At 39.0% G+C, this 15,431-nt stretch overlaps 1 protein-coding gene across 5 annotated transcripts in view; it reads right to left on the bottom strand.

Annotated features, from left to right (window-relative positions):
- tbc1d32 (TBC1 domain family, member 32) overlaps positions 1 to 15,431 on the bottom strand; it is a 251,277-nt gene that overhangs the window by 109,139 nt on the left and 126,707 nt on the right. For all 5 annotated transcript variants that reach the window (XM_043684318.1, XM_043684307.1, XM_043684303.1 and 2 more), the window contains exons 21-22: positions 11,383 to 11,501; positions 4,368 to 4,487 (exon numbers count right to left, since the gene is read on the bottom strand). In XM_043684318.1, the coding sequence (XP_043540253.1) occupies positions 4,368 to 4,487; positions 11,383 to 11,501 (239 nt within the window). The remainder of the gene's footprint in view (positions 1 to 4,367; positions 4,488 to 11,382; positions 11,502 to 15,431) is intronic.

Raw genomic sequence — 15,431 nt, 5'->3', positions numbered from 1 at the left:
GGCCTTTTCTCGTTGGAACGGTGAAGGATGAGGGGTGACTTGATAGAGGTTTTTAAGATGATCAGAGGAATAGATAGAGTAGACAGTCAGAAACGTTTTCCCCGGGTACAACAGAGAGTTACAAGGGGACATAAATTTATTGTAAAGGGTGTAAGGTATAGGGGAGATGTCAGGGGTGGGTTCTTTACCCAGAGAGTGGTGGGGGCATGGAATGCACTGCCTGTGGGAGTGGTAGAGTCAGAATCTTTGGTGACCTTTAAGCAGCAATTGGATAGGTACATGGATGGGTGCTTAAGCTAGGACAAATGTTCGGCACAACATCGTGGGCCGAAGGGCCTGTTCTGTGGTGTATTGTTCTATGTTCTATGTCCTCCCTAACAATATTATGGGTATATTTAATGCAAATGGAGGGCAGCAATTCAATGCGGCAGCTCATCACCACCTTCTCAAGGACAAACAGGGATAGCAGCAAATGTTGTCCTCCATTAGTGGATAAAAGAAAAACTGGACTAGCCATGCAAACGTGTGGCTACTAGGGAAGGTCAGAAGCTGGGAGTTCTCTTACAAGCAATATCACTCCTGACTCCTCAAAGTCTTTGTCCCACCTACAAAGTACAAGATCAGGAACATGATGGATTAGTTCCAACAAAGCTCAAGACGACCAACACCATCCAGAATAAAGCACTCCACTTGAACAGCACTCTATTTTAAACCATTAATTTCCCTCACCACCAGTGAACTATGGCTACATTGTATACCATCTACAAGTAAGCATAATCACCTCTCCTTCATGCATACTGCAGCAGATTAGACACTGTTTTGCATCAAGGGACTCACATCTTGACTCTTGCCACTGTATTCCTATAATGCACATCAAGAGTGTAATGAATATTCTCCACCTGTCTGAAGTAATGTTGCTTCAACACCACTCTGGATACTCAACATGAATCAGGACAAGACAGCCACTTTAAACAGTACACATCCATTGACTTAAGCATTTTTAGTATGCACAGTACTACCCTCAAGATGCACTGCAGCAATAAGTATTTCTTCAGCAGCACTTCCCAAACCTGCAACTTCCATCATCTGGTAGGACAAAGATTGCAGGTTGTTGTGACAAAAGGTGTATTATATACATGATACCGATGGATGGGTTAGTTGTGTGAAACTGTTTATAAAAACAAGTTTGAAAAGTCACTTGACAGTGAATATATCAGTTGCAAGAAACAATGCAATAATAAGTTGAGTGCTTCAGAGACCCCCTGTAATGTTAATGGATAACAGATAGAATGCTGGATTTATGACAAGCAGAGCAAACACATTCAACTAATTCATTTAGCTTTGCCTTCAGAACAGAAGGTTTAAAGTTTGGTTCAGATGGTAGAACAACTTCTCCTAACAAGAGAATCAAGTCAATTCTGAGGACATATTCACCTCAGAAGGTTCCTAGCCACAAGAGTTTGGATATAAACCTTCAATTTGTTAGAATAAAATGCTTAGACCATTGGAATCATTCCCACAGACTTGGAAAGGTATCACAAAAAACAGTATCAACAGTCCAAGGGAAAGAAAATGGAAAGTGACAGTCCAGTAAAGATTTAGTACCTGAGGACTGAAGGATTGCAAATGTTGTGCCCTTGTTCAAGAAGGGCAGCAGAGATGACCCAGGTAATTATAGACCAGTGAGTCTTACTTCTGTTGTAGGAAAGGTTTTGGAAAAGATTATAAGAGATAAGATTTATAATCATCTAGCAAGCAACAATTTGATTTCAGATAATCAACATGGTTTCGTCAAGGGCAGGTCGTGTCTCACAAACCTCATTGAGTTTTTTTGAGAAGGTGACCAAGCATGTACATGAGGGTAGGACAGTTGACGTGGTATACTTGGACTTCAGTAAAGCCTTTGATAAGGTTCCACATGGGAGGCTGATAGAGAAAATGCAGAGGCATGGAATGGAGGGTGATTCAGCAGTTTGGATTAGAAACTGGCTTTCTGGAAGAAGGCAGTGAGGGGTGGTTGATGGAAAATATTCAGTCTGGAGTCCACTTACTAGTGGTGTTCCACAGGGATCGGTTTTGGGACCACTGCTGTTTGTCATTTTTATAAATGACTTAGACGCAGGTGGATGGATTAGTAAATTTGCAGACAACACTAAAGTCGGTGGAGTAGTGGACAGTTTGGAAGAATGTTACAGGTTGCAGGGGAACTTGGATAAACTGTAGAATTGGCTGAGAGGTGGCAAATGGAGTTCAATGCAGCTAAATGGGAGATGATGCACTTTGGGAAGAATAAAAGGATGGCAGAGTACTTGGTCAATGGAAAGATTCTTGGTAGTGTGGATGTGCAGAGGGATCTTGGAGTCCATGTGCATAGATCCCCGAAAGTTGCCACCCAGGTGGATAGTGCTGTTAAGAAGGCATACGGCGTGTTAGGTTTCATTGGTAGAGGGATTGAGTTCCGGAACCGCAATATCAGGCGCCAACTATACAAAACGCTGGTGCGGCCACACTTGGACTATTGTGTACAGTTCTGGTCGCCCCATTACAGGAAGGATGTGGAAGCATTAGAAAAGGTGCAGAGGAGATTTACCAGGATGTTGTCTGGTCTGGAGGGAAGGTCTTCTGAGGAAACGCTGAGAGACTTGAGTCTTTTCTCATTGGAAAGAAGGAGGCTAAGGGGGGATTTGATAGAGACATACAAGATGATCAGAGGATTAGATAGGAAAAAGTCTTTCTCTGTCTACCCTAAGATGATGAAGTCAGCTTGTACAAGAGGGCAGAACTACAAATTGAGGGGTGATAGATTTAAGACTGATGTCAGAGACAGGTTCTTTACACAGAGTGGTAAGGGCGTGGAATGCCCTACCTGCTAAGGTAGTCGATAGATTTAAGACTGATGTCAGAGACAGGTTCTTTACACAGAGAGTGGTAAGGGCGTGGAATGCCCTACCTGCTAAGGTAGTCAATTCAAAACATTAGGGAGATTTAAGCAATCCTTAGATAAGCTTATGGATGATTTTGGGAGAGTATAGGGGGAGACGAGCAGAGAAAAGTCCACAGGTCGGTGCAACAGCTGTATTGTTCTAAACATCCATTCATCGGCGGTGGGCATTGATAACTAGGTCAGCATTTACTGCCCATCTCCAGTAACCATTGAAAAGGTGCTGCTCAGCTGCCTTTTTTAACCACTATAGTCCATTTGGTATGGATAGATCCATAGTCCTGTTAGGGAAGGAGTTCCAGGACTCTGGCAGAACAGTGATATATTTCCAAGACAGGATGGGGAGTGGTTTGGAGGGGAAATTGCATGTGGTAATGTTCCTATGTATCTGCAACCCTTGTTCTTCAAGATGGTCATGGGTTTGGAACATGCTGTCCAAGGAGCTTTGGATAATTTCTGCATTGAATCTCATACATGGTCCGGACTGCTGCAACAGTGTGGTGGTGTTGGCAGTAGTGGAGGGGGAGTGAATGTTTGAGGTTATGGTGCCAATCAAGCTTACAGCTTTGTTCTGGATGGTATCAAGTTTACTGATTGTATTGAAGCTGCACTCACCCAGGCCAATGGAGAGTATGCCATCATTACACTTGAATTCCGATTTTGACATAACATTCCTTCATGGTCACGATGTCAAAATCCTGGAACTCTTCACCTTATAACATTGTGAGTGTACCTTCAGCAGACTGCAGCTTACAAAGGAGGTTCAAGACTACATTCTCAAGAGCAGTTTGAAATGGGCTATAAATGACACTTGCAAATGACACTCAGCCCAAGAATAATTTTTTTTAAAAAAGAAAGCTACCACTTTGTTTGACAAAAGAAAAATCCAGCTATTAAAATTTAAGGTAAACAAATTTACTTTCATAATTGTGCAATATCAAATCTCTGAGACTAGGTTAGGTTAGACTAAGAGTAGGGTGTTCACTTTTATAAGAGCAACATTTTGGAGGGATTGAATCCTTCCTGTCCTATCAACTCATGAACAGAAAATTACAAGTGCAGAGATAGATTCCACTAAATTATACAAAAGGAGTAAAAAGATATAGTATTTATTTAGACAGTCATTTTCAAATTCTGTACTATTCTCTAATTCTATCAATAAATAGGTTTGCACCAGAGCAATTCAACAGCAACTAGTTTGCACTTTGGATTTTTGGCTAAACAAACAAAAAAATCACAGTAGATCTACACGCAAGATACATTTTCCCCCAACAGTCAAGGGAACCAATACATAAGTACTTTTAAAATATTATTTTTTTTATAGCAATAATTGAATTGAATTTATTGTCACGTGTACCGAGGCACAGTGAAAAGCTAACACATCAACATTGATAAAATAATTGCAAGAAAATGCTGTTATACTTACAACAATTGAGGTAGGCACTTCACGCAAGGAATATGCCGACTTGTTTGGCAGTGGCATATTGCCAATCAGTTCATATACAGCGTAGAAAGATGAGAGTAGGTTTACCAAAGCTAGAAATGACTTAAAGCACAAAAATATTAATATATGTGGAAACTGAAAGGATTCTACAATAACGAAGAAACATTTCCATATAAAACAAAGAACAATAAATACTGCATTGTGATTAGAAGTGGTTTGCTTTTTCTTGGATTACAAATCGTGACAGTACATCTATCAAAAGAATGACTAGTTAGTTATTCCCAAAGGTCATGAAGGAAAACACAATTAAAAAGTTCTTTAATTAATAATACAAATTGTCTCTTTGGTTATTTCCAACATTCACAACAGTGACTTTACAAAGTACTGTGCAGGTTTTGAAGTGCTTTGAGACATTTGGTAATTGGAAACAACATTATATAAGCATAAGCTTTTTTTAAAAAAAGTTTGTTCTCCCCTCATACGGCCAAAGTAATAACCAAACTGCATTGCTCAATGGAAAAGAATTGGTAGATATTTCAAATATCCACTAAAATAATTTTCACATCAACTTAGCTCAGTTATACTCAGTCAGTAAGGTCCTCACTCCAGAACTCAATGATGTTTCTGTGTAGTTATGAGGGAGTATGGCGTTGTCTTTAAGACATGAATGCAAAGTCTTTCTGCTCTTTCATGTAAAGTACATGATAATATAATAAGGTATCAAAAAGGGCAGGCCAATTCTCCCATTGCCCTGGCCAATATTCAACTTCCAACTAAAAACAGAGCATAATTATTTGACCCATTTCCGTTTATTAGACTTTGTCATATTTTCTGCATTGTAACAGTTAAAAAATTTTATTGGCCATAAAGAAGTCTGTGACATCCTTTGGTCATCAGATTCATTATATAATTGGAAGATTTTTGTTCTTCTACATTGAAATTATGCCATTCTTCTGAAGATCAACATTATTGAACAGCATTTTCATCAAATATAAACTAGTTGAAAGTCAGATATGAAACAACAGCAATTGTTGGGGAAACTCAGCAGGTCTGTCAGCATTTCTGGGGTAAAAACAGAGTTAACAGTTCAAGTCCAGTTACTCTTCATCCCTACAGTTGCTGTCAGGCCTGCAATTTCTGTTTTGGTTTCAGATCTTCAGCATCCTCAGTTCTTTGTTTTATAAAAGATGTTTTGTTAAAAGATGGCACAAATCATTTTTTTCTCAACTCAGACATTTGAAAATTTAATTGCTTCATACTCTTAATTTATATATTTACAAATGAAAAATCTTGATTCTATATCATCTGACTGCAGTGATATTTCTACATAATTATATTTTGTTCAAACAATAAAATGTCATCATAATGTCACTGCATTTGGTGAATTAAGCATAGGCAAGAGTATATCGCAGACACTGCAAGAACATTTTGAACTAATTATTCTGCAACCTTAAGCAGGTATATACATAAATATCTCAAATAGGATTTTCTTCAAATTTCTCTCCTCCCCCACTATCTAAAAGCACTTTCACCATGAAACGTTCTGTCGGCATCTTGTATCCTGTGGTATTTCAAACAAATTGCATTAATTGAGCAATAACATCAATCAAATATCTTAACCCCAAATTTAATCTTGTCCTCACCCTATATCTACATATTTGCATGTCCAATATGCTTTGTTCTAATTAAGGTGATTGAAATCAGTAGACTCAGCATTGACCAGGACATCCATTAAATAGCTTAATTTTCTACTGCACAGATTTGTGGAATGATTAATTAAACTCAGAAATTGAATTTTAACAATGCCCTCTAACTTAGTACTAAAATAACTAAAAGAATATGCTCAAAATCTTACTCGGATACAAAAGCAATAAAAAAACCACACAACTATAATGATGCAGAAATATTTCAAACTAAACAAAACAAGTTCAAGGCTGAGATAGACAGATCTTTAATCAATAAGGGAATTGAGTTTATGGGAAAAAGGCAGGATAGCAGAGCGGAGGATTATCAGATCAGCCATGATCTCACGGTTTGGTTTGATGGGCTGAATGGCCTATATCTGCTCCTATGACTTCTGGCCTCAAATCAAGAAGTCCTAAAAATAATTACAAAATTATATCATGGAGAAACATTGCAACTATGAAGTTTCCTATTTGCACAACAATCAGCTAAACAAGTTGTTGATCTGTTAGGCGAATAGGCCAATATAATAGTAAAGGATATATTTGTTATTGTTCTCTCGAGGTGCAGACTATTGCCAAATTGGAAATGATTGCTTAGAAAACCACAATCTACACAATCATAAATCCATGATTTGTACTCGTTGCAGTTGAGGTTGCATTTTGTAAAATGCAATCAGAAATGTATTGTTAAGTAACGACTAAAGTTAGATATTAAAACATTGATCATGCATTCATTAATTATAAGATCTTATTCAAATATAAATCAAACTGGTACAACTTTTTAAAACATTAATATTGTTTTAAGATGGAAAGAGATTGTTTTTTCCTTGACTTAAGAATAATTGCTGTCTTGCTTACTTTATTATTTGTTTTTCAGCACTAACCACAACCTATTGGAACTGCAATTTTGCAAGAGGTCCAAATTGTTGAGAAATTATTAATAAAATGAAGTCCAGAATTGAACATTGCTGAGAAGAGAGGTGTTTTGCTTAAGGTTTTGTCATGTAATCATTAAATGCAAGGATGCTAAGGAGAACAGGGCATTATTTGCTTGCCAAGTCAAGACTGATTTGTGGAGGCATGCCATGGGGAAAGCAATGGAGAACTGACGGCTTCCCAAGCTCCTGAGCAATTCAAAAAACAAGCAAAATTTCAACACACACACTGTTTTTAGAGAACAGGGCTTTGTGAATGAACGTATGTCACTTCTGCAAGCATAAAGGAGTCATGTTCGAAGCTCAATTGACGATAAATTAGTTGTTACTGTAGATTTCAGAAACGTGTTCAAGCCTTCTACCTTTCTTCAATTACCCTGGAGACTGGCCATGGTAATGCCTCAACAAAACTGTCAGTTTGCCAACCAGTCACCTTTATCTCCTGAGATATAAAATGGATCAACTGTTTGAAGTTCTAAGTTTTCATATTAGCCTTTATGAAACTAAGATGAAAATCTCCGGGACGATATCCTTCTTTCAACAATGAAACATGAAAGCAAGTTAACATGATTGTTTGAAAAAAAAAAGAGAAAAAAGACATTTCTACAGGTAGAGGGTGAGATTTGATGAAAAAAGAAAACTGCAAACATGTCACTCCCTTGGATTCAATGCAAATGCTTGCGTTTTGTAGAATTGTGTAGAAGATATAGTACAGAAACAGGCCATTTAGACCAATAAACCCATTGGTGGCATTTATATTCAACTTCTCCCATCACTCCACATCTAATCCTACCAGCACATCCATCTTCCTCATACGTTGGCCTAGATTTCCATAATTGCAATTATTCACCATTTACCTCAACTATTGGTCATGAGATTCATAGTCTTATTATCTGGGTAAGAATTTTTCTTCAGTAATGAGTAGATGAGGAAGGAAAAATCACCTATCCTCATTTGCTGCTACAGATTTTATCAGTTAAAATATAGATTTTTTTTATTGTTGTAATAAGGAGTCGATTGCAAGGTTTTCTTGGGTTAAGCAAAATAATAAGTTTATTATCTGCTAACCCCAAGAGAAGCAATAAAGATGTGGTGTCAAGCATAACCTTCCTACTTTTATTTAGTTCCTCAAGCAATAACATTCTATTAGCTTGCTTAATTATTTACTGTACCTGCACACTAATTTTTGAGATTCATGCACAAGGACATCCAGATCCCTCTGCATCTCAGAGCTGAGCAGACCCTCACTATTTAGGTTGTTTTCCAATGAAAATGGACAATTTCATATTTTCCTACATTATGCCTCATTTGCCCAATTTTAGTCATTTCCTTAAACAATCTATGCACTATCTATAGCTGCCTATGTCCTCTTCATAACATATTTTCTTACCTCTGTGTCATCAGCAAATTTAGTAAGTATCCTTTTATTCCCTCATCTAAGCAATTTACATAATTTTTAAACTAGTTGAGGTCCCAGTAGTGACCACTGTGGCACAAGGTAAATCTTGCCAACCAGGAACTGATCCATTGATGCTTACTGTTTCTTTTAGCTAGTCAATTTTCTACACAGGTCAATAAAATTACCAGTGAGCCTTAAGTCAGTGGCAGGGAAATTATTGGAGAAGATTCTTAGGGATAGGATTTACTCACATTTGGAAAAATAGAGACTCTTTAGTGATAGGCAGCATGGTTTTGCACAGAGAAGGTCATGTCTCACATTGAACTTTTAGAGAAAGTAACATTGATGAGGACAGGGTGGTAGATTTTGTCCATATGGGCATTAGCAATACTTTTGACAAGGTCCCTCATGGCAAGCTGATAAAAAGGTGAAGTCCATGGGATTTGCAGTAAGCTTGTAAGATGGATACAGACTGGCTTGATCATAAAAACAAGAGAATTAGTGTCATAGTTTTTTTCTCACTGGAGACCAATGGTGCTCCTTAAGGATCAGAGCTGGGACCCTTCCTGTTTGTAACATATATTAAAGATTTGAAGGAGAATGTACATGGCCTGATCAATACGTTTGCAGATGACACAAACATTGGGGGAATTGCAGTTAGTGAGGATGATTGCCAGAGCATACAATAAGCTGGAGACGTGGTGGAGAAATGCAGATGGACTTTAATCCAGACAAACGTGAGGTGATATATTTTGGAAGATTTAATTGCAGGTGGGAAGTAAATGGCAGAACCTTTCGTAGCATCAACATTCATAGAGATCTAGGCAGAAAAGTCCACAACTCCCTGAAAGTGACAACATAAATGGATAAGGTTGTCAAGAAGGCATATGTTATGCTTGCTTTCATTGGTCAGGACATACAGCATAGAAACTGGCAAATCATGTTTCAGCTATACAGAAATTTACTTAGGTAACACTTGGAATACTGGGTACCACACAGGATGGATGTGGAGGCTTTGGGAGGGTGTAGAAGCCATTTACTAGAATATTGCCAGGTTTGGAAGATTTTAGCTCTTAGAAGAGACTTACCAAACTTGTTTGTTTTTGTTTGAACATCTAAGAATGAGCGGCGACCTGATAATGTTGTAAGCATCGATGAAAGGAGTGGATAGAATGGATAATTGGATTTTTTTTGCCTAGGATAATGTCAATCACTAGGACATATTCCTAAGGGACATAAGTTAAAGGTAAAAGAGAGTAGGTTTAAAGGACATCTGAGAGGCAATTTTGTTTTTACACAAAGGATGGTAGGTGCCTGGAATGCACTGCCAGAAGAGTTGGATACGTTTAAGCAATGTTTAAGAGACATTTTGACAGATACATGAATAGGCAAAGTTAAAAATCACAACACCAGGTTATAGTCCAACCGGTTTAATTGGAAGCACACTAGCTTTCGGAGCGACGCTCTTTCATCAGGTGGTAGTGGAGGGCTCAATCCTAACACACAGAATTTATAGCAAAAATTTACAGTGTGATGTAACTGAAATTATACATTGAAAAATTGATTGTCTGTTAAGCCTTTCATCTGTTGGAATACAGTGATAGTTTCACTATCTCTGTATTCTAACAAATGAAAGGCTTAACAGACAATCAATTTTTCAATGTATAATTTCAGTTACATCACACTAAATTTTTGCTATGAATTGTGTGTGTTAGGATTGAGCCCTCCACTACCACCTGATGAAAGAGCGTCGCTCCGAAAGCTAGTGCTTCCAATTAAACCTGTTGGACTATAACCTGGTGTTGTGTGATTTTTAACTTTGTAAACCCCAGTCCAACACCGGCATCTCCAAATCACGAATAGGCAAGAAATAGAGGAATACAATCATGTAGAGGCAAAAAGCTTTTAGTTTAGAAAGACATCATGTGTCAGTGAGGTCCTGGTAGGGCAATGAACCTGCTGCTTTTTTTAAACAAGGTTTTTGAGACACAAGTGATAAAACCCATGACATTTACGTGACAATCAAGTCATTAATATTGCAGTGATCGTTAAAGTTTTTGGATTCCTGATATTTCCTTCCAGTTAGTGTTGCAACTAATTTCTTTTGTTGAGAGATGAGACAGGCAGACAACAAGAGAGGGGAGGAGTGAGAGAGAGAGCCAATGAGAGAGGGAGAACAAGCAAGTGATAGAAGATTTTCTAGCTAGTTTCAATTCTGCCTTCATCTCTTCTTCTTCTGACAACAAGAAATACCTCTTAAAGCAGCATTTCTGTGTATTCCATGTCTGCACAAGTTTTACTTCCAGACTTGATTTTTGGCCTTGAAAAAAGTGTTAGTTTCAGCTCAGAATATCTTTTGTTTAATCCACATTGATTTCATGAAACTTACCAAACTGTATGGGGCAGGTGATGTCTGTGACCATTTTAAGTCAGGAGGTTCTCAGTCCTTTTAAAAATCATTTCAATCCATCAAAGTCCCAAATATTAAATTGGACAATGTTTAATATAATCATGACACTTCTGACTTCTTGGCGGTTCTATTATATTGGTGGTCTATAATTTTGTTCTCCTCCACAAGTGAGAGTTCAAGCTACCAAAATCTTTCATTATACTAATCTTTTGACAGGTTAGTTCAGTGTTGGTCTTGCATTACTGGATTCCATGTTCAAATTCACCTTGTACCAGTGAATTGTAAGCTTTATCCAGCTACAAGAGGTCTTCGTAAAGGATTGACAGCTTAAAACATGTGTAAACAACAGAAAGACATCCTAATTCAGTTGGAAATTAGCAATCCCTATTCCATAGAATAGTTAGAGAGGCACAGAAGCTTTGGATCATACAGAGTGGTCTTCTGATCAAAGAAAACATTACAATACTGTATTTAGCTCTGACATGGATCACCTGAAGTGATAATTATATCAGTCCTTAGAATGGACATTGCTTAAATCCAGGATTCCATTTTGAACTTTCCCACCTACCTTCTGGCAACTTCTGTCTATGGGCTCCACTGGTGTTGGTTTGGGATTGATCATTCTTGCATCATCTCTTCCGCACTCCAGAACAGACCATAACTCCATTACAAGGGCTTTAATGAATCCTAATAGCAAAATATATCAAATGATAACATTCTAAAAATATTTTATATCACAAGGTTGACAGCTAACATTTTCATATTGATTAATCACATTTGTATTAAATGGAGATGAAGCTGTCCATTTATGACTTACTTCTTTGTATATTTTCATCGTTTGGCTGACACTAAATGCAGCTTACATTTTCTTAAAAATCAGAAAATCCAATATCAACAGAAGGAAAGATACCTGAATATTTGGCAACATTCATTTAAGAAGAAAATTAAAAATACTCAAGAATAACAAGGGAAATCGTTTTACTACTTCCAACTGGCAAAACGGCATGATCAATCTCAGCTACAATGATAAGTTAGTGGACTCAGAAATACCTTTGGACCCAAATAGGTTGAGGTAGTTGACAGCTGTATTGGTACAGCAGTAATGGCTAGTGGATCTGGGTACAAGTGTACAGGGAAGTTAGGTTTACGAAGAATAAAGGGGGTTGTTGGTATTGGTTGGCAGTCAGGAGGGACAGCATAAGACCAAGAAAACTGAGCTATAACAGTTGAGGGCAACTACAACTTGCAAAAGAAACAGGGTGCAGAGCTAAAGGTTTGGTGGGGAACTGCACCTTTTAAGTTGGCTAGCAAGCAGTGGGCGAGTCCTGAAAACAATCAAAACCCTCCCTTTTCAATTTCTTTCATTACCTCTTCACTTCACCATTTAATTGCCTCTTCTATTTTTTCACGTTACCTCACAACAACTGCAATCGCCCATTTCCTTTACTCCTTGTCGATCTAGTAACTGAACAGAATCATCACTATAATCCAGAGACCAAACAAAAAGGCAAGAGGGAAAAGAAGAGTTGCTAAAATGTTTTATATAATGTACTGGAAGCTGAAGACAGACTTTGCATTAGTAAGACAGTAGATCTAAAGTACTGTGATGAAATAAAGTGAATGAAGTGGGATGTGGAAACAAGGATAGGGGAGAAAGGGTTTAAAAGCAGCCATATGAATGCACTGACAGTAGAGATGAAAGTATGAGCAACGAGAGTTAGAGAAGGGACTTCTTACTATTCACCATTGATTCCATAACCAGAAGAAATATCTTATTCTGTTGAAACCATATTAAAATATAGAAATTGCACTGGTGGCAAGACTTCCCTGGTAATCAAACTCATCTTGGAAACCTACACTATACTTTTTATGCTTTTAAGGAGCTTTCTACAATAAGCTGATCAAAATTGTACACAGTATTTGCTGTTCAAAACTGTATAGTATTCTTAGCCACAGCCTTGTAAAACTTTTAACTACTTTCTCTTGCAGGACAGATATCTATGCTAGAGACCTTTTTTCTTCTTTTATCTGCTTATACCTGTACCTTCATGGAATTGATGCAACTGAACTCAGCTGTTCCATCAACATGCTGCAGCAACTTTCCAGTAGTTGAATATGTACTCTGTGTATTTACTGCTTTCACACTGGCAACATATTATTGTGCATTTCTGCAATAAAGACAAAGCTCTCAGCCATCTGTCAATTCTACTCATAATGTACATTATCTCTGTAATCACAGAGGCCCAATTTTAACACATTGTGCTTGGCATATACAAGATAGAGATGGGCAGTTGAAATGATAGCAATAGCTATTCCTGCCTGCCACTTCCCAGTGTTAATTTGTCTTATTTAGAAAAGAGAGAAATGAAAAAGCAAAGGGTGAGTTCCCTAGGAAGCAGACTTTTCGTATATTTACTGACTGTGATAAAGGTTTAAAAAGCATTACTATCAATTGAGAATCTGGATTTTTAAACTAGAAATGTGTGGAATGGGTTTAGTTCTGGAAGACGATTTGCTTGTCTCAAGAGGTCAGAAAGTTCTTTTTGAACAATGATTTCAAAGGTCATTTCCAAGAAAGCATGTACCTTAAGCAAAAACACTAACTGAGTTATCCAAAAGATTAACTGATGAAATGTTTGGAAAGCTGTACTTTTATGACATCCTGAAAGAAAGACTAGGGACTACAATCCCAGGTTTCAGTTCAGAAAAACAGTTTCATAACAACAAAAGTTTAATTTGTGACAACCCAGGCTTTCAGAGCTTGAAAGAAGTCATTAAATTGTTTTGCACGGATTTTCTTAAAGTTTAGTTAAGACGACAGTGAAGATGTCAATGTCTGTGTATGTCAGGAACAGACTGCAATGGATTGAATCACAGCTGGAGAAAGTATAGAGATTCACCATAAATGATTCACAATAAATGAATCTACACTTCATCCGTCTAGTAAAAAAATGGAAGAGAGTTAGATAGGAATGATACTTCATTGGTGTTGAGTGTCTGGAAAGGATGTTGCTGAGAATTTTTTTTCTTTTTGCTGGTTGTTTTAGGATTTTTCTGAATTGTCTAAATATAAAGCTTTGTATTTTCTTATGTACAATAAAACTGTATTATTTTGTTAAAAGTACATTAGCAGTCTCATGTGAATATGTTCAACGACTGACCACTGCAGTAATCAAACAGTAAAAATAAGTTATGTTCTATCAAGCGAGGTTTCATTCAGAGATTTAACATGTCCAGCTATACTTTGATCAGCTGGAATCATAGCATTATGTAAAATTATTTAAAAACAGGTCCAGAAAGAATGATACGGAGTTTGGTATGATACTACGCCGTGACGTCGAACACTTCTTCCGCCGCCTCTGCCTCTGAGCTGACTTTCACAATCAGGACTCCCGTCCACCTTCCGAGGACCCCTTCGCCCACCTCCAACACACTGCATCCACCTGGACACCCCGCGCTGGCCTACTACCTGCCCTCGCCCTCTTCATTTCCAACTGCCGCCGGGACATTAACCGCCTCAACCTGTCTACACCCCCTCCCTCACTTCAACCTCTCACCCTCAACACGCAGCCCTCCAATCCCTCTGCTCCAATCCCGACCTCACCATCAAGCCAGCAGATAGAGGGGGCGCAGTGGTAGTCTGGCGCACTGACCTCTACACCGCTGAAGCCAAACGCCAACTCGAGGACACCTATCCCTACCGCACCCTCGACCATGACCCCACCCCCATCACCAAACCATCATCTCCCAGACCATACAGAACCTCATCACCTTAGGAGATCTCCCACCCACAGCTTCCAACCTCATCGTCCGGGAACCCCGCACTGCCCAGTTCTACCTCCTTCCCAAGATCCACAAGCCTGACCACCCTGGCCAACCCATTGTCTCAGCATGCTCCTGCTCCACTGAACTCATTTCTACGTACCTCGACACTGTCCTACCCCCGCTAGTCCAGGAACTCCCCACATACGTTCGAGACACCACCCATGCCCTCCACCTCCTCCAAGACTTCAGTTTCCCCAGCCCCAACGCCTCATCTTCACCATGGATATCCAACCCCTCTATACCTCCGTCTGCCATGACCAGGGCCTCCAAGCCCTCCGTTTTTTCTTCTCCTGACGTCCCCAACAGTACCCTTACACCGACACTCTCATTCGTTTGGCCGAACTGGTCCTTACCCTTAACAATTTCTCCTTCGAATCCTCCCACTTCCTCCAGACCAAAGGGGTAGCCATGGGCACACGTATGGGCCCCAGCTATGCCTGTCTCTTTGTTGGCTACGTAGAGCAGTTGATCTTCCGTAATTACACCGGCACCACTCCCAACCTCTTCCTCTGCTACATTGATGACTGCATTGGGGCCACCTCGTGCTCACGCGAGGAGGTTGATCAATTCATCAACTTCACCAACACATTCCACCCCGACCTTAAATTTACCTGGACCATCTCTGACACCTCCCTCCCCTTCCTGGACCTCTCCATCTCCATTAATGACGACCGACTTGACACTGACATTCTTTACAAACCCACCGACTCCCACAGCTACCTGGATTACACCTCTTCCCACCCTACCTCCTGCAAAAATGCCACCCCATATTCCCAATTCCTCCGCCTTCAC

This window comes from Chiloscyllium plagiosum, chromosome 3 (assembly GCF_004010195.1).
Source record: "Chiloscyllium plagiosum isolate BGI_BamShark_2017 chromosome 3, ASM401019v2, whole genome shotgun sequence".
Classification (NCBI taxonomy): domain Eukaryota; kingdom Metazoa; phylum Chordata; class Chondrichthyes; order Orectolobiformes; family Hemiscylliidae; genus Chiloscyllium; species Chiloscyllium plagiosum.
This window is presented reverse-complemented; position numbering and strand designations above follow the sequence as displayed.